The sequence below is a fragment of the Solanum verrucosum genome, unplaced genomic scaffold (assembly GCF_900185275.1).
Source record: "Solanum verrucosum unplaced genomic scaffold, falcon-dt-bn FXZP01000261.1, whole genome shotgun sequence".
Lineage (NCBI taxonomy): Eukaryota > Viridiplantae > Streptophyta > Magnoliopsida > Solanales > Solanaceae > Solanum > Solanum verrucosum.
This window is the reverse complement of record NW_026019969.1, coordinates 1,594,703-1,617,278: the sequence shown is the minus strand read 5'-3', so window position 1 is coordinate 1,617,278 and position 22,576 is coordinate 1,594,703. Positions and strand designations below refer to the sequence as shown.

Below are 22,576 nucleotides of genomic sequence, written 5' to 3'. Positions count from 1 at the left end.
TTTTTCTAATGTATATTAATATTTATTGCGCTACATATATTTTATACATTGCTATTTTATTCTCTCTCTATTTCAAAATAAGTGAATTGTTGAGACAATGCATATTAATTAAGAAAAAAAGTTGAGGACATAAAATAAATACCACTTTTACCCTTTTATTCTCACACTATTCTAAATAATTCAAAGTAAAATTATAAATATGAACAATTAATTCTCTTGAATTTATCACTTAGAAAATATAAATAAGAGCCAAAAATGGAAAAAGTTTGTAACATCTCTCTTGAATTTTGAACAATTTAGAATTATGAAAAAAGATTCAACAATTCACTTTTTTTTTTTGAGTCGAGGGTATGATTTTCTCGGTATAAATAAATAAAAGTAAAAATTTACGTAGAGCAGTGCATTCCAAACCTATAAATACACATGCAGATGATCATCTAAACAAAATTAAACATCACTAGCTACAATGTTATATCAATTGCGTAGATTTTCTTACACAATCTGCTTCTTCTTGCTCTTGATTGCCACCGGAACCCTAAGATTTCACCGTTTCGCCGATGGCCTACAACGGAGGATCCACGTTTCCGACGATCTTAACGACGTCGTAGACGAGGAGGCTGAAGAATTGAAGCCCGCAAACTCCGAATCTGCCCCGCCCCCAAATGATGTCGAAAAAATGAGTCCATCAGATATCCAATCTGAAATGATGAGGCGGGTTCTAGGACCCGTTTTCGGATTCGTTAAGCTCCGACTCGGTACTCGTCGGACTCCGGTCGGTATCTCTATATACCTTTGAATGCTTTGTTTTCATTGATAATTTAATTACTGATTTGTTAATTAATCAGCTGGTAAGTTAATTTCTTTGCTGAAATTGAATATGATAGATCTATGTCAATGTAATTTCATAGAGTCATTCGAAAATGTCAAATCTTATTGCAGCAAGAGCTAACTATCGAGACTTTAGACTATATGGTGTTTAAACAATACCCGGACGCTTTTTACTATGGTTAGAGACTTTTATGGTAGTGTAGATATAAATGTGAGATTTCGAGAATCATCAATTCTAGACTGCCTTGAGATTACATTAATTTTTTAAAAATTTCGTATTGGGACGAAAGAGGTCATAATAGAGTGGAATGGATATATTGAAATCATATATGCGCAACAAGTTTGGGATTAAACCATAGTGATTGATTGATTGATGTTTGTGAGGTAAAGGGAAGGATTTGTTAAGGATCAAAACTTGCATCTAGAAGGTGTGGGAGCTTTATAAATGAGCTGCCAACTACACAAACTTGTCTCACTAACTGAAAAAGATTACTCAGCTTTTTAGTTATAGGTATCAATGTTAATTTTCTTGTTTGGCTATTGTTGTTGGATGCAAGGTAATAGAACCTTATTGGTTTAGATTATAATGATTTTCATTTTTTCAGGAGATGGTTACTCATGTTGCCAAGCGGTGGGTCAATCTAGCAAGATCTGAAGGAATGGAGACAAAGTTCATAGGTGTTGATTGGACCACGATAATGTTCACCATGGAAAAAGGTCGAGACACAACAGAGGTTTGTTTTACTTTCCCAAATCAGATGTCTTCTAATTCTGTAACTGCTGATATTGCTTATGGATGCTTTTAGCAAAGAGCTTGTTCAAAAGGGTGAAACAATTAGGGAGTTTGGTAGAAAGTTGGTCTGTTTTTCCATATTAACTATTTAAGAATATGATCGAAGAGAATCAATCTTAACACACACCACAAATGAAGAGCAGATTAATTATCACTTGAAGGAGCTCTATGGGAAGACTTTCGAGAATTTGGAAAAGGGAGATGAAAAGTGAAGCTTCAAAGAAACACAACTATAACACTTTCCCTTTGTTACACCTGCTTTATGTCAACCCTGAACTCTCTGTAAATATTAGCTCTTTCTCCTCGAACACTCAGTAAGTAAGCCCACGAACCCGAAGGTGGTGTAGCAGGGGAGGGTTAGGGTGAAAACATCAATTAGTCCTTTAGAAAAATACCTCCAGCGGTACTACATTACTCCATTTTTAGATATAATGTCGAGCAACTTGAGGTTAATCCTGCATTTGTCAATTTCATTGTGTGCTGCCAACAAAACCATATTCCTTTTATTCAAAGGAGGTATTCTCAAATGCAAAATGTTAAGTGTGGTTACTTATGCTAAGGGAATTTCAATCCGACAATAATTTGGTGTTGTTATTATGCTCATCCAGGAAAGTAGAATGAATTACAGGAAGCATTCTCTCATTGTTTGGATATTAACATTAATGTAACTTTGCTAATTATTGTTGGACAATCATCAATTAGTGCCGTATAACTAGTTGCTAGTCATGGCTTCCTTCTTTTGGTATAAAATTTTTTACTCGACTCTCATTTTTTTCTTAATGTGGCACATGCAAATTCCAATTTACAATCAGTTTGCTTTAAATTTTACCCCTGCAACTGCTTTTACTGCATGTTTTGAGCTGGTTTAACTCAGATTCTGAATGCTAGAGGGTTTGAGATTCTGTAAGTCAATTTCGCAGTTGAAAAAGTTTTTGCTGGAACAAGAAGAAGCATATGAGATTAACATAGGGGACCAACTATTTCGAAGACCAGGGGACCCTCCTTTTGATGAAGTATTCGAGATTGAGGAAGAGAAGAGCAGACACTCTGAGTTGTAATGGCTAGAAACAAACCTTTCTTTTCTCCTCTACTCCTTTCTTGATTTGCAGGAATTTGTACATTGGTTCATTCTTCCGTGCAGCTCATTCAACGATCCTCCAACAGCATCTATTATGAGACAGGTTACTGGACATGGCGGACATCTTACCTCACTCTTTTTCTGCTGAGTTTTCTGGTTACCATCTTGTTTCCCTTCTTGTTACCCAACATATCATTCATGATATTTTTTGTAACTTATAGCTCTGTTTGGCTATTAAGTTACACATGTAGATTCAATAAGTTAGTTGCAGTAGGATGCTAACATTTCAATATTGAACATCTTATAACAGGAAATATGAGTTAATATCTCAAAAGGTCACGAACCATGTGTTGTGCTCATTTGCAATACATTCTTAAAATAGTTTCTTCTTATATTATTAAGTTTTGGTAAGTAGAATTATTCGATATGTTGTATCGGTGAACAATAATACAATGATTTCATTGAAGGGTCAAGATGTATGTAAAATTGCATGAACACCATTATTATATAAGTTATAAAAAGAACCATATTCTGCCTATTAATTATGTCTTGGTATTCTCCTTTTAATAATGATTAATGATGAGAAAGAAATAATATATCAATAAACTATACTCAACAATTATAGACATCATGTGCGTCGTGTCTAACATCTCCTCCACTCCTTAGATTGTTGTAAATGTACGTGGAGATTTAACTAGGTAAAATAGTAATACAATCTACATGTAATAAGTTAGCTCGTTTTGATAATTTATCAGTAATCACTAGTACTAATAGTGATTATGTAATGATAAATATGTAAATATATAAGTATCTTTTTTTGTAAAAAAAATAAATAATTTTCACTTATAAATTCTGCCGCAATATATTTATCTATATTCATTAACATAAAAAACAGTTTTTTCCGAAATTTCATCAGTGTTAGTATAAATTTGACGTATCTAATTCATGAATCACATGAATTTTTTTAGAATTATGTATGTTAATGTATTTGGACAAATGTGAATAATATTAACGAAAATTTCATTTAACAAAAGGCAAAAATTAAGATAAAAATAATACTTCACTAATAACCTTTTTCCCAAAATACAAAACGCACGTCAACCACTTCTCCACTCGTACAAGCAAACCGCTAAAAACCGGGAATACTTGAATCGGGCCCACAGAATTTGACCCAACGCCGCCGTTTTGGTAAAGAGTAAAACCGCTATCCTCACTTCATCAGCAAGTCATTTACACTGCAGCTTTACCGGTTTTGCCGGTTGTCTTTATCTCATTCACCAAAAAGATCTTAACTGTATATAAGCCATTCTCTCTCTCCGCTCATTTTTCGACCCAGTTTCCAATCATTCTCGCCGGAGCTCCGACGTTATCTTCACCGATCACGTATCTCTCACCGCTTATAGGTTTTGTAAGTATTCGGAAATTCAGCTCCGGTTTTAGTTTTTTAGTTTATCGATTTTTTCTCCACTGATTTGTTGATCGGATTATTTGATTGTTGGATTGTTTTGAGTTCAATCTGTTAATCTGATTTAGCTTTGTTCGGTAAATTAATAAGTGCAGTGGATTCGGTCTTCGGATCTGTGTTATGTACTTCTGCTGAATGCTTGTTTGTTACGTAACTTCTTCTCTGTCTATACGATTCTGTACATGTTGCTGTTTCTCCTATTAATGATTTTATCTCTGTTGTGTAAATTACATTGATTTTACTCGAAATTGGAACTTTTTAGGGTTTGGAATAGTGTTGTTCAAAAGTAACTGATCCGTAGATTGAAAAATATTGGCAGCTGAATTTGGTAGTGAAAAATTGTAAACTGCTGAATGGATTCAAAGTTCACAGTTCACAAAAATAAGCACAAACACACGCAGAGAGAGGACCATAAGTTTTCTTCAAGTTTGTCCTGATTATGTTAGCAGTTTGCATGTTTTGAAAAGTACAAGAGATGGTTCCATTGGAATAAATGTGACTTTAGAGGTATTGAGCAACTTCCATGTGTAATTGCCTTGAAATCTTGTGGTTTTATGTCCTCAATGTCGCAAGTAGCATGCTATAAGACTTCTAAGTTCGACTATTCTATAAAGAATTACTTGATGTCATACTTGCTAATTTCGTGCATTTTTGGTACCAGAAGTTTGTAGAAATGTTTTAGAGTTCAATAAACTTATCATATGCGTCCTCATAATTTCTTACTGATTTTCTTCGGAATAAATTTGACATTTTGTTATTCAGAAGGCATGATGCCTTTTAAGCACTTGACCTCTGATTTCCTGTGTTTTCTCTTTTTAAATCTCTTCAGTTTCAATTTCTAAAAGATGGCAAGTAATGAGGAAGGTGAAGAAACTGCTCCTCGTGGAAATGAGTGGGAAGTTGTATCACTCACACAATCAGCATATGCTGCTGCCCCTGGTCCAAAGCAGGTTGACTCGAATGATGATAATGGCAGTAGCGCAGAGTATGTAGCTGAAACTTCCCAGGCAATGTTTATGTCTGGACACTTTGTCTTTCCACCAAGCCAACATGAGAATTTGCCATTGGAACCTGATGTAAATGAGATCAATAATGAACAGGAAGGTGAAGATGCTACTCCAGAACTTGTTGCTAATGAAGAGGGTAAATCAGATTTTTATGAAGGAAGTACAGAAACTAAAGGATCGAGCATACCAGAATTTCCTGGTATTCAATTTTTTGATGAAAAGGGTAACCAGTTATCTATTGGTGCAGAATTTGAAGAAGATGCAGCCCTGCAACGCTTTAGTTTGGTAGACAAAGAGCAGAGTATCTTTGGTGCTGCTAACTATAGTTCATACCAGAGTGAAGAACCCATGGGTTTCTCCGCAACAACAGAGGAAACCAACGTTCTTGAAGAATCAGTTGAACCCTCTCACCAGGGCTTAGAATCGGGCAGTTCGAATTTGCCAAAGACAAAAGATGAAGATGATTATGATGCCGCTAACCTTCCTTGTCAAGCATGGTGGAAAAGACGGGCTGCTTCCCTAGTTGCCCATGCGAAAGACACAAACACATTATGGTCTATTTTCATTGCTGCTGCTGTTATGGGCCTTGTGATTATTGGTCAGAAGTGGCAGCAAGAAAGGTGGCAAGTATTGCAAATGAAGTGGCAGGCTGGAGTCCATAGTGAGGTGAGTTGTTGCTGTTTGTTAAAAAATAATTGAAATGGTATCCCCATTGAGTTGAATAGTTCAACTTTGTGTCCATCTGCAAATGAGTTTTTCTTTTTTAAGAAAGGAAAATGTGGAAAAAACTAGCTAGAGTCACTTTGTAATACTTGATCTACCAATTAAAGTATTACAAAGTCGCTCTAGGTGGTCTTTTCTGCATTTTTGTTGATGCAATACTTGCCAATTGGCTGACAATTAGAAAATCCAGGGAATTAACTAGCAAACAGGATATTCTGATTGAGATAACTAAAAGAAGAAACACAAGATTGACCTTGAATAGGCGTATTTAAATAAGATCCAGCTGATAAAAATGTCTTCAGCTTTGCTGCAACCCATTTTCTTTGTCAACATTATCAAGTACCTCACTAGATTTCCTCCCTCCTCCATACCCAAGTATTCACTTTTCTCTCCTCTTTTTGTTTTCATTTCATTGGTCACCTGAGGTCCTTGATAGATCATCAGTTTTGCACCATTACTAAAGTTGTTTTCATGAAAATGACTTTTGAATGCACACTGAGGCCTGTACCATATCTTGACATATACTTGCGCAAGCTCCTTTTCACAAGGGCATCTCATTATATTCTTTCATGACCTACTTTTGGCGAAAGTGCGGTTGCTAATGTCTTTCTTGTGGTGAATCTAGTATATAAAATTTTTGTTGTCGAACTCTGAAAGAGTACAATCTTTCCCTTAAAATAAATACATGAACTACTTTGCAGATCTTACAGTTGAGTTGATTTCCTTCCCGTTGTTTTGGGGGGATATGTTAGTAGTATGTTACTGTTATGTATTTGTCCTTGGATCTGTATGCAAGAATTCTTTTTTCTCGGATTCTCTTCGGTGCTGTAGACCCTTGTGATCTGCATTTATTCATCACCATCTATTTCTGATTAAGTAGTTTATCTCTCTCAGGAATAAGTGGACTCCACTATCCATCTGCTTCAGAAGAGGATGGAATATACTTGTACTGCATAGCCTCTAGTTACACCTATGGTCTGCCTATTTTTAGATGGTTTACAAATCTTATACCTGTTTATATAGAGAATTAGGGAAGAAAATAAGTGCACTGTTTTATTTGGGGAAAGTGAGAGACCCTTGTATGATTTTGAACAATGCCATATCATTCCAATCCGACAATTAAATCTTCAAGGTCATTCACAATCTCCAATTACAGTTAGTGCCTCAATCTGTAGACATAACTTGCTTTCAGAATTCCTTTTTGCTCATGTTTTGACGATGAATTACTGAACTTTTAAATCACCTTAGGATAAGGTTTCTAATTTTTTTTGGGTACGTTTTCATACTGATTGTTTGAAGAATGAATGCTGCTAAGCCTCGAAAGTGCAACATTTTCCCTAAGAAACAATTTCTCTCTATAAAGTCCTCTAGGTTCTAAATATCTCTGGAGAAAAGAACCGCTGGTAAAGGAGAAGATGCAGGATTATAGCCATGGTTTCTGTTTCTCTTTGTTTGATATTTATGATCTTCTTTAATTGATAAATCTAGAAGCCTTGCAAAAAGAGGAGACTCAAAATAGCGACCAAGGTGTTGCCTATCATAAAAAAAGGCACTGGAAGTACAATGCACATGCTAGCCTGTGAAAATTTTCTGGAATCTGCACGGAATTTGATTTGCATTGCAGTCACACAAAAAACAGCTGTGGGATCTCTTCTGAAATATTAGTGGTGTGCAATGGGTGATGCCAAAGAACTTGAAAGACCTTTTGGTTTGCTGGCAGAATCAGAAAGTTGGGAAAAAACTGGAGATAATCTGGATTCTAGAAAACCATACCCCTTTGCATCTTTTGGACCATTTGGTTGGAAAAGAAATGAGAGATGTTTTGAGAATCATTTAGATATTGTAAACAATAGGCGCCTCAAAATCTACATTCTGGTATAGGGGTAATATGATAGAAAATTAGCGACAGTTCGAGGAATTTATAGTAGTTAACTAGTTATGAGATTATAATTTGATACAGATTTGCTGTAGTTTGTATGCTGTTGGCACATATTCAACGGAATTTACCTTACCTTATAAAAGAAGTTTCACCAACTCCGCTGTCCTATACAAAAATACCAAAATGACTTTAGGAGGGTTATTATTTCATTGTCTCTCCCTAGACCCCACTTGTGGGATTTCACTATTGTTGTTATTAGTTCATTGGCCTTAGACTAGCTCGCAGTATTATTGTTTCTGAATATGGTTCTTAGTTGGTCTGGAAATTCATGGGTGTTAAAATAAGTGAACCTGAATAGCTGAATCTGCAGGTCTTTTGACCTCCTCATTAGTAATCTTCAGCCCTTGCCCCATGTCTGATTCTGTGTTGAAGTGCAAAGGAGTTTGCCACTTAACACTTGCTGTAGATTGCATGTTCTCTTCAAGATCTCCATTGTTGGTTCTGGGAAGTTAAAAGCCTGTGTTGCTTCCTGTTGGTCTAGTCAATAGCTTTTATAATAAGATGGTACTGGAGACTTCAATCACTCAAACAGTTAGGTGATCAAAACCGGGATTAACCTTTCACTTAGTGTGGTATAGAAGAACATTACACCCTGGAAGTCATTCTTATATATGTTGTTAGTTCCGCTTGCATTTCTTGTTGTCAGTTCAAACATCTTGGTTCTCAGAAATGCCATTTGGACTTGTAATTTTACTCTGTTTAGTTGCATTAATTGGTTCACTGATCTGTATTTCAATGTTGACAGAGGATTAGCAGGATGTTTGGTCCACTATCTCGATTGAAAGATGTGATTGTTGGGGGTGATCGCCATGGTACATTTATCAGAGGGAGTGGACCAGCTCAACTTTAGGATGATGACGATGAAAATGAGTGAGTGAGCCAAAGTTTTGTTTACTTGATATGCTAGCTTTGCTTTTTCAATGTACCTGATTTGCTTGCTTTTGACAGGGCATGATGCGAATATCTTACGTTCTTATGCCGGGGTTGTATAAGCACGCACCAGGGTGTCTTGATTGTCAGGTTAAGTTTGGGAGGTTGCAGCAGCCAGCCCTGTTTGATGTTGATTCTCGCACTTTGCACTAGAGTCTAGCTACGTTCTGAAAAATAGCATCTGGAAACTTTACATCTTATACAATTGTTCACAAAAGGTTTAAGTTGTCTGCTGTCTGATTTTTCTCATGGGATTTCTGGAAAAAAATGTAGTGTATTATTTTCATAATCTAATCTTGAGCAGGTGTAGAGCTCGTCAGTCTTGTACATATCTGGTGTCAGATGGATTGCTGGATTTTACATACAGTTTTTTGGATTACCTTCTGCTTACAATTACAGCCTTTATTTATTACTCCCACCGTCCCTATTTACTTGTCCATATTTCCTTTTTTAGTTGTCCCTATTTAGTTGTCCATTTTGACAAATCAAGAAAGGACAACAAATTTTTTCTTATTATACCCTTATTTACACTTCTTGAAAATTATAAAAGTGTATGTTGTTTCCCTCCAATTTATTTCACTTTAATTCAAATAAGTGGTTGTAATTTTGAAGTGAAAAGTTGTCATAAGGGTAAAATTGTAACTTCACTGTGCTAATCATTGTTGCCTTAATCTGTGTGTCATTTCTAAAGTGGACAACTAAAAAGGGACGGAGGGAGTAGTAGGGAGGGAATAGGGACAAATATACCTCCAAACTATCGTAAATAGTATGCAGATACCCTCCGTCATACTTTTGGAACATTGGTGCCCTTGCTGCTAAAAAATTAGAGCATATATACCCTTCATACTAATCGATATACACGCGTCATAATTTTATCCATCAATCAATATTTATTTAAGGGAAAAAGAACGAATATACCTTGAATTATCGTAAATGGTATGCAGATATCTTCCGTCATACTTTTGGGACATTGATGCCCCTGCCGTCTAAAAACTAGAGCATATATGCCCTTCACTCTAACGGAAGACTAAATAGGGACACGTGGTGCAATTTTATCCATCGATAAATATCGAATCGATGGATAAGATTATGACATGTGTATGTCCGTTAGTATAAAGGGTATATATGCATTAGTTTTTGGACGGGAGGGGCACTAATGTCCCAAAAGTATGACGGAGGGTATTTGCATACCATTTATGATAGTTCGGGGGTATATTTGTTCTTTTTCCCTTTATTTAATATTGGATCGACGGATAAGACTGCGCCACGTGTCCCTATTTAGTCTTCCGTTAGAGTGAAGAGCATTTATGCTCTAGTTTTTGGATGGCAGGGGCACTAATGTCCCAAAAGTATGACAAAGGGTATCAACATACCATTTATAATAGTTCGGGGGTATATTTGTCTTTTTTCCCTTATTAGTATACATGAGTAGTAGTAGCAGATGGGTGCATAAATTTCGTACTAATCTCCTATCTTTCCTTTTGACAAAACAATTAACCTATTATGTGAGAAATTTTCACTCGTATTATTGTACTAGTTTCTGGGTACGCCTTCGCGCGTGTAACCCGACATATTAATGAGTATATTATTTCTAATAAATAAATAATTTGATTTGAGTTTTTTTTTTTAAAATGTATCTAATTGGGGTTCTTACTTTATCTCTCTATAACTGTGGTACTCCATTTTCATAACCTCTAAGTGAATGCATAATATATAAAGAATATTTGTTGCCTTAAAACTAATGATATGCTAGACTTTTTAAAATCTAGCAAGAAAAAATTTAAAATATGAAATGTTCACTTTCACCAAACAACTAATGCCTCCTTCAATACCCACATTTAATACCAAAGAAAAGACAAAAATGAAGTAAAATAAATACTCCTTAACTTATCTAGATGAAAAAAATTAAATTATAATGAAGAAAAATGTACTAGTACTCGATAAATTTCATATATAATGGAGGAGCTAGTTATATTCCAGATGTCATAGTTTTCGTTTGACTTTGGAACACATCAAATAATCAAGTGCAACAAAATCTAAAATAACAAAGTGAAAATCTTGAAATGTTATTGAAACCTAATCAAAATGAATTGAATTTTTCCACAATAGAAGACTATAAAGCCACAAAATTGATCCAAACAACCCTTGGTCTATCCACTTCGAACCCGTTTGGATTGGCTTAAAAGTCGATCAAACCTACTTTTAAGTCAGTTTTTGACTTCTGGAAGAGTTTGAAAAATATAAAAAATAACTTAAAATAAGTTTAAAATGACTTAAAATAAGTTACGAAGTGTTTGGCAAGATCAAAAATGATTTAAAATAAGTCAGAAATCAAAAGTAGGTCTCTCCTTACTTTTTATTTTTTGACTTAAAAGTCATTTCAATTTAACTTTTTATTTTTGACTTAAAAGTTATTTTTTTAAGCCAATTCAAATGGACTCTAACTTTATTCCCATATGTAACTTCTGCCTCTTCATACCTCAAATATCAGTTTTTCTGTTGTGATGTAAATGAGACTACTAATTGATACTACGTATATTTTTAGGAGTTAATTTAAAGATAATATTAATAGTCACATCTTCAAAGGATGCCTCGTATACTGTACTTGATGTTGAATTCAAAGAATGCCTTGTATACTGTACTTAGGGGCCGTTTGGTTACTGGTTAGAGTTATGCAGGTATTAGTTATGTAGAGTTTAGTTATGCAGGATTTAGTTATGCAGGTATTAGTTATGCAGAGTTTAATTATGCAAGTATTAGTTATGCATATATTATTTAATTATGTAGAGATCACAATGCATAAATTATTAACTAATAAATATTGAATTTGTTGTAAATTAATATATATTACTTACAAATAAATAAGTAAGCAAATAGTATAAATTCTCCCTCTTTTTAATAAAAAGTAAAGAAAAAAATTTCTCCCTCTATACTTAATTGGGACTGCTATTTTTTCATTTTGTTATATTTTTTATGTTTATAACTTATAAAAATAAAATACGATTAATATATTTCAAGTACATTATAATATCCTATTTTATATAATGTAAATATGCTATCAATATGTTGTATATATTGTTTATACAGTTTTAATATACCAAATATATGGATTATGTATAAATTCACATCCTAAACAAAATAATAATACATGTTAATTAAAGAAGTGGAATATATTTAATAATATATAACGCTATATACAATCCAATGTGTAATATTAATAAAATATTACATTTGGATTTCAAATGAAAACAGAAAAAAAAATTTGTTCCTGTATTAAAAAAAAGTTAGGAAAATAGCATAGTTGGATAACATTTTCAATGAAAATAATTTAAAATAAATCAATAAGGGTAAATGTGTAATTTACTATTTTAATACATGTATAACTTATTCCACCTTCTACCTTGCATAATTTATAATAGATTCCCTCATAAGTTATGTTGGTATTAATTATGTAGGACTACAAAAAACACAACTAAATACCGTATAAAATTAATACATGAATAACTTTTATACAACATTTAGAATTCTACCAACCAAACATGATATAAGTTATGTTGACTTTTCCACCTAATACAAAATTTCTACCAAACATGGTAAAAGTAATGCAACTTTTTATACATGGATAAAATGCAACTTATACAGTAACGGAGTAACCAAACGACCCTTTAATGTTGAATCAAAATAAATTTTCAAAACATTTGATTTGGACTTCAAAAGTCACTAACAAATTTAACATAATATTTAATATTTTATAACATTTTGATTTAATATAGGAGTAAAATGGTAATTCAACTTTGCACTTGAAGGATTCCCACTTATAATAATACTAGATATAGGACCCCGTGCCAGCACGGGGCCCAAATATATATATATTTTTATTTTAATTTATGTCATATTATGGAATTTGAGAAGTTATTGAAATTTTTATCTGATTTTAAAAATATTTTAAATTTTTAGCTATTGTGATTTGTAGTACTTTTTTTTAACATAATTTAGAAAAAAATATTTATTACTCTGTTTGTTATAATTTATGTGGCACACGCAGAATTTTAAATATTAAGCATTTTTTATATGTCTCTTTAATATATTAAGTTGTTAATTATTGTATTTTATTGTATATTTTCAACCTAAATTTTTAATAATATATGTTATTTGCCATGTCCCAATTTATGTGACATTAATTGATAGATTTGTTGGAGTCGAGAGATTTATTTTGTTAATTATTGTAATTTTTATTTTTATTTTCCGTCAATTTCAAACAATATATGTTGTTAATTGATAGAATACTTTTAATGTAATTTTTTTAAAAAAATATGTGTGACTCTCCATGTCCCAATTTATGTGGCACATGTAAAGTTTTGACAATTAACCAAAATTTTAATACATTTAAAAAAATATTTTTAAGTTGTTAAATTTTAAGTAATTTAAATTGTTGTATTATTTATTACAATTTATAATACTTTTAAAGTAGTTAAAATATTGTACAATTTATTATGATTTATAACACTTTTTTTTAAAATTTATGTCATATTATGGAATTTGAGAAGTTATTGAAATTTTTATATGATTTTAAAAATATTTTAAATTGTTAGCTATTGTGATTTGTAGTACTTTTTTTTAACATAATTTTGAAAGTAATATTTATTACTCTATTTGTTCTAATTTATGTGGCACATGCAGAATTTAAAATATTAACCCTTTTTTATGTCTCTTTAATATATTAAGTTGTTAATTATTGCATTTTTTAGTACATTTTGAACCTAATTTTTTAATACTATATGTTATTTGCCATGTCCCAATTTATGTGGCATTAATTGATAGATTTGTTGGAGTCGAGAGATTTATTTTGTTAATTATTGTAATTTATAGTTTCTTTTTCGTCAATTTCAAACAATATATGTTGTTAATTGATAGGTTTTTTGGAGTGGAATTTTTTTTTATTAATTATTGTAATTTATTGTTTCTTTTTTGTCAATTTCAAACAATATATGTTTATTATATAATCTATTTTATGTGGTACCAATAGAATTTAGAGACTCAATTAAATTTTTTATATAAGTTTTAAATAATTAAGCTGTTAATTATTGTAATGTATAGTATTACTTATATTATTTTTAAATATATTTAAATATTATATGTTAGGTTTTTTATCCTAATTTATATGGCATTGATAGAATTTAAAGTGTCAAATAATTGTTAATTATTGTAATAGATAATATGGAGTATTTAAGTCATTTATAGTATAGTAATTAATATATAATATGTAGTATTTAAGTGTTATATTATGGAATTTGAGAAGTTATTGAAATTTTTATATGATTTTAAAAATATTTTAAATTCATAACTATATATTTCAATGTACAAGATTTTGTTAAAATAAAATCTTTAAAGTTAAATTATAATGTTTTTGAAATTTAAATTATTAAAACATATATAATGATTTTATAGAAAAAATAATATCATATAAAATTAAATGAAAAGGATAATAAATTCAACTTTTACCATGATAAGGTTGAAAAATATTATTTAAGTGGAAGGAGATGGGGCCCACTTTTGGTAGTAAATCCTAGACTCTTCTAATATAGTATAATATGATGTGATTAAAAACCTTGGTTGTAGATCACTATTTACGAGTACATATGTACATTTTGTCATTTATTTTAGTGCTCAATTGAAATAAGCCATATTTTAAATACCTAAATGAAATTTACTATAAATTTAAGTCCGTTGATACACTCGATGTATTAAGCCTCAATGTCTATTTTGCTGTTTTTGTCATATCATTATATACACTACCTCTAAGAGATCAACAATCCTACGGTAAATAACATATTTATACCTTGATATAAACTAGCTCTAAGAGATCATCAATATGTTTCCAACAATTTTTGTAGGGGTTCGATAGTATTTGAGTGTTAAATTTAAAGTATTAATTTAAAATTAACTTTTGTTTAGGAAATTTATTATTTTCTTTTATTTTAAATACCTAAATGAAATTTACTATAAATTTAAGTCCGTTGATACACTCGATGTATTAAGCCTCAATGTCTATTTTGCTGTTTTTGTCATATCATTATATACACTACCTCTAAGAGATCAACAATCCTACGGTAAATAACATATTTATACCTTGATATAAACTAGCTCTAAGAGATCATCAATATGTTTCCAACAATTTTTGTAGGGGTTCGATAGTATTTGAGTGTTAAATTTAAAGTATTAATTTAAAATTAACTTTTGTTTAGGAAATTTATTATTTTCTTTTCATTAAATAATTGTATAAAATATTAATTTTTCAAAATATAATTAATAAAATTATTTTTTAAAGAGTGTAGTCACAACTCGCATCTTTCAGATTGGCGGGAAAATTAGCTGTCATATACCTAGGGTTGAATTGATTAAAGGCTCTTTTCAACTCCGTTTCTTCCTTCACCGGCCACCGCAAAATTTCCGGCAGATTTCGTTTCTCCGACGACCAGCAAACTGTACCGCAAGGTGCGTCCTCATCTCTCTCTTCTCTTTCAGTTTTTTTGTGTGAATTTTTATGCAATTAAGTTGTGTTCAGTTCCTGAAGTGTCTGCATTGAAGTTCGGATGTAACTATTGATACCGTTAGGGTTCTTTCGTTCCCCTGTAATGAATGTTTATACTGCTATTTCCAGGATTTTAGCACATAAGAAGAAATGGGTGATGAAGGAAATCCACAAACTCCTAGAAGAACCACTAGAGCATCATTGTCTAGCACACCGAATCCAAAAAGTTCTACAGGGAAGTTAAAATCATGTAACTTGTTGCCTTTGACAATACATGATCTCGCTTATGGAGATGAATCAATTAGTTTCAATGATTTGATTTCTAGTTTACCTGGTAGACGTGCACAAATTATTGAATTATTACACCTTTTGGGCCCTTTGGATTCTCCAATGTTTCCTGTGTTTGTATATGGAGGTGCTTCGACTGGGAAAACAAGTTCGATTCTTCAGACATTTAAGCACCTAAAACGTCCATTTGTTTACTGCAGTTGTATAACGTGCTATAACCCAAGGATACTATTTGAATCTGTGTTGAACCAGTTATTGCTTCATAGAAGAAATGAAAGCAATCGTTATTCCAGTACGAAACGCTGTGAAAGGCCCTCCGATTTTGTAAATCTTTTGCAGGAGGCTCTTCATAATGTGGTAGATAGTTTGAAGGGGAATGTGGAGAAATCAAGCTCGAAGAAGTCGGTGGGAAGGGCTAGGGGGAAAATGGTTTACTTGATATTTGATAACTTGGAGCTTGCTCGTGAATGGGATAAGAGTTCCAACATATTGCCTTTTCTCTTTAAGCTCTATGATATTCTGAAAATGCCAGAAGTGGGTTTGATTTTTCTCAGTAATGCCTCACCTGACACTTATTACTCGGACACTGGTTATGTAGAACCCGTTCCTGTTTACTTTCCTGATTACACTGAGGATGAGCTTTGTCAAATCTTAATGAAAAACCCGAAAAACCCAAAGCTATATTCCTCATTTCTTGGGTAAGTTTGAATTTTCAATTTGATTTTATCACTTTGGTGGCTTTATTAAATATTTAACCTATACACAGTCTTTCTTATTTTAATACAGAGTGGTGTTGAGGCCATTTTGTCGAGTTACTCGGCGAGTTGATGAATTATTGACTGCATTCTCATCATTATATCAGATATATTGTGAACCTCTTGATGATTTAGGTATTGTTCCAAATGAAGATATGAAAAGAAAACTTTTTTCTCATCTTCAACCACATATTGGACCATCCCTGAATGAAACGTTCAAAGTTGAAAGCAGGCTGTCTTCTGAAGCCTCAGCTAACACGAACAAATGGAAAGGCATTGCCAAGAAAGTTGGAGTTAGTGAATCTTCCAATGAGATAGACTTTCACATGTCTGCTTGTGCCAAATATCTTCTTATTTGTGCTTTCCTTGCTTCAAGAAATCCAGCTACCCTTGACGCATCCATGTTTGACTCAACTGGAGGTTCCAATAACAAAAAACGAAAGAGGTAGTTAGTAATTCCGGATTCTGTTTTTCTTATATTGCTGTCAATTCTAGTTTCCTTCATTTGCTAGATAAACTGCTTGTATTGATGGTTTTCTTCGCATTTACATGAGTGCTTTGGTCATAACTTCTTTCTTAAATTCAGCAGAGAACAAATATAGTACATCTTTGTTGCATGATAAATCGCAATACTTGACATATGTATTACCGAAATAATCAGGGGTGATAAATTGGACTACTTGACGACATAGGAATCACTGAAATAGCCAGATGTGAAAATGAACATTTGCTTCCTTATTATCTTATTTATCATCGAAGCAATTAGTAGGAAACATTCTGGTAATTGTTACGAAGCTTTGAAGTCCTATTGGCTCATTCGTGAGACTTCCTTAAGTAAATTTAAGTTTTGAAGAAGTGGTGATGTTGTCTGATGATTAGGTTTGCTGGTGGATCCTTATTGGCATTTGAACTGTTGCTACTTCTTATGCATCAACTTGTATCTCTTAAGAATTTGTATGAAACTGTTATTTTACCTTCTTGGTATTTGATGATCTCAATCCCTTTTAAAGTTTTAGTGTTTTTTATTTTTCTGATGCAAATCATATTTTAGTTGTCTTTTATTATCTTACTTCATTTTCCCTTACACGTCAAAAATATGATCTCTTCTTTTAGGAGCTCGGAGAAGTCAAAAGAGAAGAAGGAAATTGCAGAACAAGAATTGCTCTTGAAGGGACCAGGAACGTTTCCCTTGGAAAGATTATTAGCCATCTTCCAGTGTATTGTATCTGTGTCAGAATGCTTACCTGATGAAGAAGCACAAGGAGATGGTGGATTGGAAGGAGAGAGTTGGACTAACGGGCTATTGTCTGATGTTCTTTTGGAATTATCAAGTCTGTGTAATGCCAATTTTATCAGTAAAGGTGGAAGTTGCCCCTTGGAAGGCGCTAATCGGTATCGATCTATGGTGTCTGAAGCAATGGCTCTTAAGGTAACCTTTAAATACCTGTTTCCATAATTGTTTAAAAGTAAAAACTTGCCGTATTTTCAGAAGCTGTTCTCACTGTCCATTGTGGCTCATTTTGTTTCTCGAACTGCAGGTTGCAAAGAGTCTAAAATTTCCTCTGGCAAAGTATTTATATAGAGGAGGATGATATAGAAGATGTCTGTTCATGTTAAAATGATTTTGCATGTCAAGCAAGAGCAACATGTGAACATGATGCAGTCGACAATGCAACATCACCTAACCAACCCCTGTGGCATGGTGAATGTACGATTAAGACTCTACCTATATTTATCTCACTCATTATTGTATACTCAACGGTAAAAGGCTAAAGTGTAAGTTGATTGGTTGTACTCCATGAAGAACAATTAAACAGTATCATCTATCGAAATACCCAAGCCATGAGTTCTTTGATTTTTCCTGTGTAAGAGTCTAAGCTAGTCCATTACTTTGCAGCATTGACTTCAATATTGTTAAAATACCTGCATTTGAGACCTATATATGTGGGAGACATTTTTAAGATGGATGTCTCATTGTCGTAACCCTTGGAATCGCTGAATCCTAGTGCTACCTTTCTCTAATTGGATTTGTTTCTTGATTTTTAGAGGAACAGTAGCTACAGTGTCAATTGACTGAATTTGAACGGATTAAAATGAGTTGAGCTACTAAATAAACGGGCAATTAACCTGTCCAAAGGTGACTTGCTCTGTGATGAAGTCACGCTTGTGTATTTGGGGTTTTTTCCTTGGTTAAATTGGTTAATAAATATGTTCTTTCTTGATACATAAAGGGCGAGAATGACCTGGAAGACCCTTATACTTGGCTCCGTTTGTCACCTAGACCATTCTACTCACGACTTTGCCAACTAAACACTTAGGGGTCGTTTGGTACAAATATTGATAACGCAGGGATTAGTAATGTAGGGATTAGTAATGCAGGGATTAGTAGTGCAGGGATTATTTTTTGTCAAGCGTTTGGTTCATTGATTCTCACTTAATCTTGTGTTTGATTTAAAACTCTACAAAAAAAATCTTTCCTATTATATCCTTGTGTTATTATGAGATTGTTTATTTCATGTAATTGAGTCAAGGTAGATAATCGGACCATAACACTACAATAATTTTTTTTTAGAGAATAACAACAAAGAAAAAGTGTGTTATATAAATTGAAACAATTTTTTTTCTTTTTTGTGCATAATTAATAACAAGAATTTAATACTATGCAACAGTTGAATAAAATTCATAGTAAAAAAAAATGCTAAATCTTTATTTATTTATTTTTACAAATTTTAACCTGTATAATTATTGTATATGGCAACCGGATGTTGACAAAAAAGTTTAAACTTATCAAAAATGAAGATCTAAAAATATACTTATACAATTTTATACCAAAACCCGGATAATAATTAATCAAAATTGTTGTGGGACAATATTGTTTTTTTTAGGATTTTCTATTTCATTTAACTAGTTACGTTAAACATATGCATACATATACATACATATACATATATATATATATATATATATATAAATTGAGGTATGACGTACCACTTTTTTTTGTTGGTAAAGTATATCTTAAACTTAACATAGATTTAAGACTACTTATATTGTTCAATAGTTAAAGCTTATTAAAAAAAATAATTCCAAGTGATTAATCGACGAACTACATTGAATAAAAAAAAAGGAGAAAAAAATATTAATGAAATCATTAAATTACACTAAACGGATTTGGAGAATTAAAAAGAACATTTATAATTATTTCAATATAAATAAAAAGAAAATTAAATTATAAAAGAAATTTAGGAAAATAAATAAAGGGATAATTTTGTCATTTAGGGGTCTTATCCAAGGTTTAACAAACCTTGGATTAGTTATCCCTCCATTTACTAGGGATAAAATAAGACCATATATAAGGTATAAGCAATCCATGGATTAAATAAAATAATGCAACCAAACAATGTATTAGATGGATTAAATTTTAATCCATGGATTATTCTATTTAATACCTCCTACCAAACGAGTCCTTAAGTTATTAAAACACACTATTTTAAACTCCTTTGACTGTTGACTAAGCTTATGTGGTGTTTTTTGCTGAATCAGATCAAGAGAGTGGTTACACGTATTTAAAAGCAAGTGAAGACAACTATTTAATTTTTTTTAAAAAAAAGAATTTAAAAAAAAATCCCTTTCCCAATATGTTGTACGTTTCTTCTTCTTCCTCAAAATTTCACCCAACCCCAATCATCACCACACACACATCTTCTTCAATCTCTTCCAATACTCTTACCCACAATTCTTCATCTTTCTCTTCCCATATGCTACCTATCATTTGAGAGTTCTGTAATGATTGAGAAAAAGATATTTATTTAGATTTGGATAAAAGAGAGGGGGGCAAAGAGGTTCTAAATTGTGAAATAGATGCGGATTTTAGATGGGTTTTTGAAAGACATGTTTGAGATTCTTTCTAAATGTAAGACAATTTTATTGAGAACATTTTTGATGAGTTTTCTATAATGACTCATTTTTTGTCTCCTTCTCTTCTTTCTCTCATCCTCTATTTGAGTCACTTTATTTCTCATCACCATTAAAATAGCAAAATTTATAAAAAAAACATAACAAAGCTTTGTTTATCTCTAATTCATCTTCAACGTAAAAAATTCACTAGGAAAGAAAAAAAATGAATGATTAGTAGCAAAATAGATGGAAAATATGAGAAGAGAAGAAAAAATGGAAAGAGATCAAGAAAGAAAGGATTTTGGAGATTAGTTTGAGATTTCTTTTTAAAAAATATTATTTGTAATAAAAAAAATGATGTGGCAATATATTTCTGATGTGGATAGTGAGGTGTTATCCACATTAGCGCGATTGGGAGACACATGATCAGAGGGGTTTTAAATATTATGTTTTAATAACTTTAAGTGTTCAATTGACAAAATCGTGAGTAGAAAGGTCCAGGTGACAAACGGAGCCAAGCACAAGGATCTCCCAGGTCATTCTGCCTACATAAAATGATCAAACTAATAATTTGTGTACTATTATTTATATCAACTAAATAAGATTTAAATGTCAAATATCAATATCATGTCATTGTAACATACATGAAATTTCCAGACAAATATTGCTATTATAATGAGGTTTGAATTGTATTACTTGATCTCGTAGGATTTTTTGTCAATAACATTTAGCTTTATCACCTAAATTATTAGTAGGAGACAGTTGCACCAATCTCAGAAAGAGAAAAAAAACAAGGAACTTGGTGAAGTGACTTAACCAAATCAAGAAGATTATTTGCTAATCCATCATATAATTAGAAGTTTCCTTTAGTTTGTTATTTTTCTCAATAGAAAAATAAACATTTGAATACTTTTGAACTTAATGTAAATTATTAATTTGTCTTTAAATTATTAACAGTCTTAAAAATACACCTTTACTTGACTAATTAAACTTAGATACACCCTCAACATGCAACATGACATAACAAGTGATTTGAAACTCTAGTAAGAGCATGTGATTTCTTAAATAAAAAATTGAGAGAAGTGTCAAAAACACCTCTAAACTTGATGAGAATTTAGGGGTATATTTCACTCATGTTGCAAGATCGTGGAGGTTTATTTGCGTTTAGTAATTAGTCAAGTAAAGGCCGTATTTTTAAGATTATTAACAGTTTGAAGATGAAACTAATAATTCATATTAAATTTAGGAATATTTTCAATACTTCTCTCGACATTTTTTCATTTTCTACTCCAATAAAAAGAATAAAAAACGAGGTAATTAAGATAAGAAATTGTGAGTTGACTTCATGAAATAACATTCGATGCCTGCAGAATCTATCTACACTTTGCATTTGCATGAAGAAAGGCTCCATTTCCCAATCAATTGGCTAAGGTTTTGTTCTGCTCAATAAACCCTCTGAACCTTTGACTTTTTTTTTTTAATTTCCCACAACCAGAAAACCATGACAGTCCTTATATATATGATAATTGACTTTTGCTCTTTTATGTCGATTCTTCCATTCAAGATACTCAAAGTCAACTCTTGTTTCATTTATCACTTTTACATATCCATTTTATATTTTGTACGTTTCTTAAGAAACAATAACTAATAGTATAAATATTTCATCACAATATTTATTATATTAATTGATGTATAGTCTTAAGTCTTAAAAAAAATTGGGGAATAATTAAGTAATTAATGCCGAGGGTAAAAATAAATAAATAATTACTATATTTTATTGATACGTTAAAAGTGATAAAGAAAAATAAAATCTATTTTTAGAAATAATGAACAAGTAAAAGCGAACATAAGGATTGATAAATTTTACTACATTAGGTTCATATCATCCATCCTTTCAAATAATAGACCTTTTTTTATAACAACATTTCTTTATAACAATCAAATTTTCTTTAAAACAATCATTAATATTACATTACATCAGGGGCAAAGCTAAATGGGAGTTTGGACGAACCCAATAACTTTTCCGTAGATCTGATATTTATATTAGAAAATTAATTAAATATATATATATATATATATTAACTTGTGAACAAAATAGATTGACGGCTCATTGGTGAGGAATAGACCGTGTGGAAATTCTTTCCATGTTGGAGTTATGGATTCAAACTCCCTTAAAAGGAAGCATGTTTTGTAATATTTTTATCTTCTCTCCTAAAATTCAGAACCTTGAAACTCCTAATCCCGACTCCACCGCTGCATTACATTATATATTCTCTACAATAACATTTCGCTTTTCGCTATACCAATCAAAGTTTCAAAATTCAGACAAATAACGTCATTATAA

At 31.8% G+C, this 22,576-nt stretch overlaps 3 protein-coding genes across 5 annotated transcripts; all 3 read left to right on the top strand.

The window, feature by feature from the left end:
• The first annotated feature begins 466 nt into the window (after window positions 1-466).
• LOC125815917 (uncharacterized) lies at window positions 467-2,823 on the top strand. The gene is made up of 3 exons (XM_049495492.1): window positions 467-772; window positions 1,434-1,562; window positions 2,542-2,823. Exons 1-3 carry the CDS (start codon window positions 467-469, stop codon window positions 2,677-2,679), a joined length of 573 nt encoding a protein of 190 aa, XP_049351449.1. The 3' UTR covers window positions 2,680-2,823.
• A 1,128-nt stretch (window positions 2,824-3,951) lies between these two features.
• Window positions 3,952-9,142, top strand: LOC125815736 (ATG8-interacting protein 1-like). 2 transcript variants are annotated; one of them, XM_049495285.1, is made up of 5 exons: window positions 3,952-4,107; window positions 4,994-5,307; window positions 5,419-5,837; window positions 8,579-8,703; window positions 8,782-9,142. In XM_049495285.1, exons 2-4 carry the CDS (start codon window positions 5,010-5,012, stop codon window positions 8,681-8,683), a joined length of 822 nt encoding a protein of 273 aa, XP_049351242.1. In that variant the 5' UTR covers window positions 3,952-4,107; window positions 4,994-5,009; the 3' UTR covers window positions 8,684-8,703; window positions 8,782-9,142. The 2 variants fall into 2 exon arrangements, with proteins under 2 accessions (XP_049351242.1, XP_049351241.1); XM_049495284.1 differs by having other exon boundaries at window positions 4,994-5,837.
• Window positions 9,143-15,123: 5,981 nt separating this feature from the next.
• Window positions 15,124-18,074, top strand: LOC125816299 (origin of replication complex subunit 5). Of its 2 annotated transcripts, none has more exons than XM_049495884.1 (5): window positions 15,124-15,258; window positions 15,425-16,281; window positions 16,370-16,783; window positions 17,452-17,767; window positions 17,877-18,074. In XM_049495884.1, the coding sequence occupies exons 2-5, from the start codon at window positions 15,446-15,448 to the stop codon at window positions 17,928-17,930; spliced, it is 1,620 nt and encodes a 539-aa protein (XP_049351841.1). In that variant the 5' UTR covers window positions 15,124-15,258; window positions 15,425-15,445; the 3' UTR covers window positions 17,931-18,074. The 2 variants fall into 2 exon arrangements, with proteins under 2 accessions (XP_049351841.1, XP_049351842.1); XM_049495885.1 differs by having other exon boundaries at window positions 16,370-16,786; window positions 17,455-17,767.
• Window positions 18,075-22,576: the final 4,502 nt, after the last annotated feature.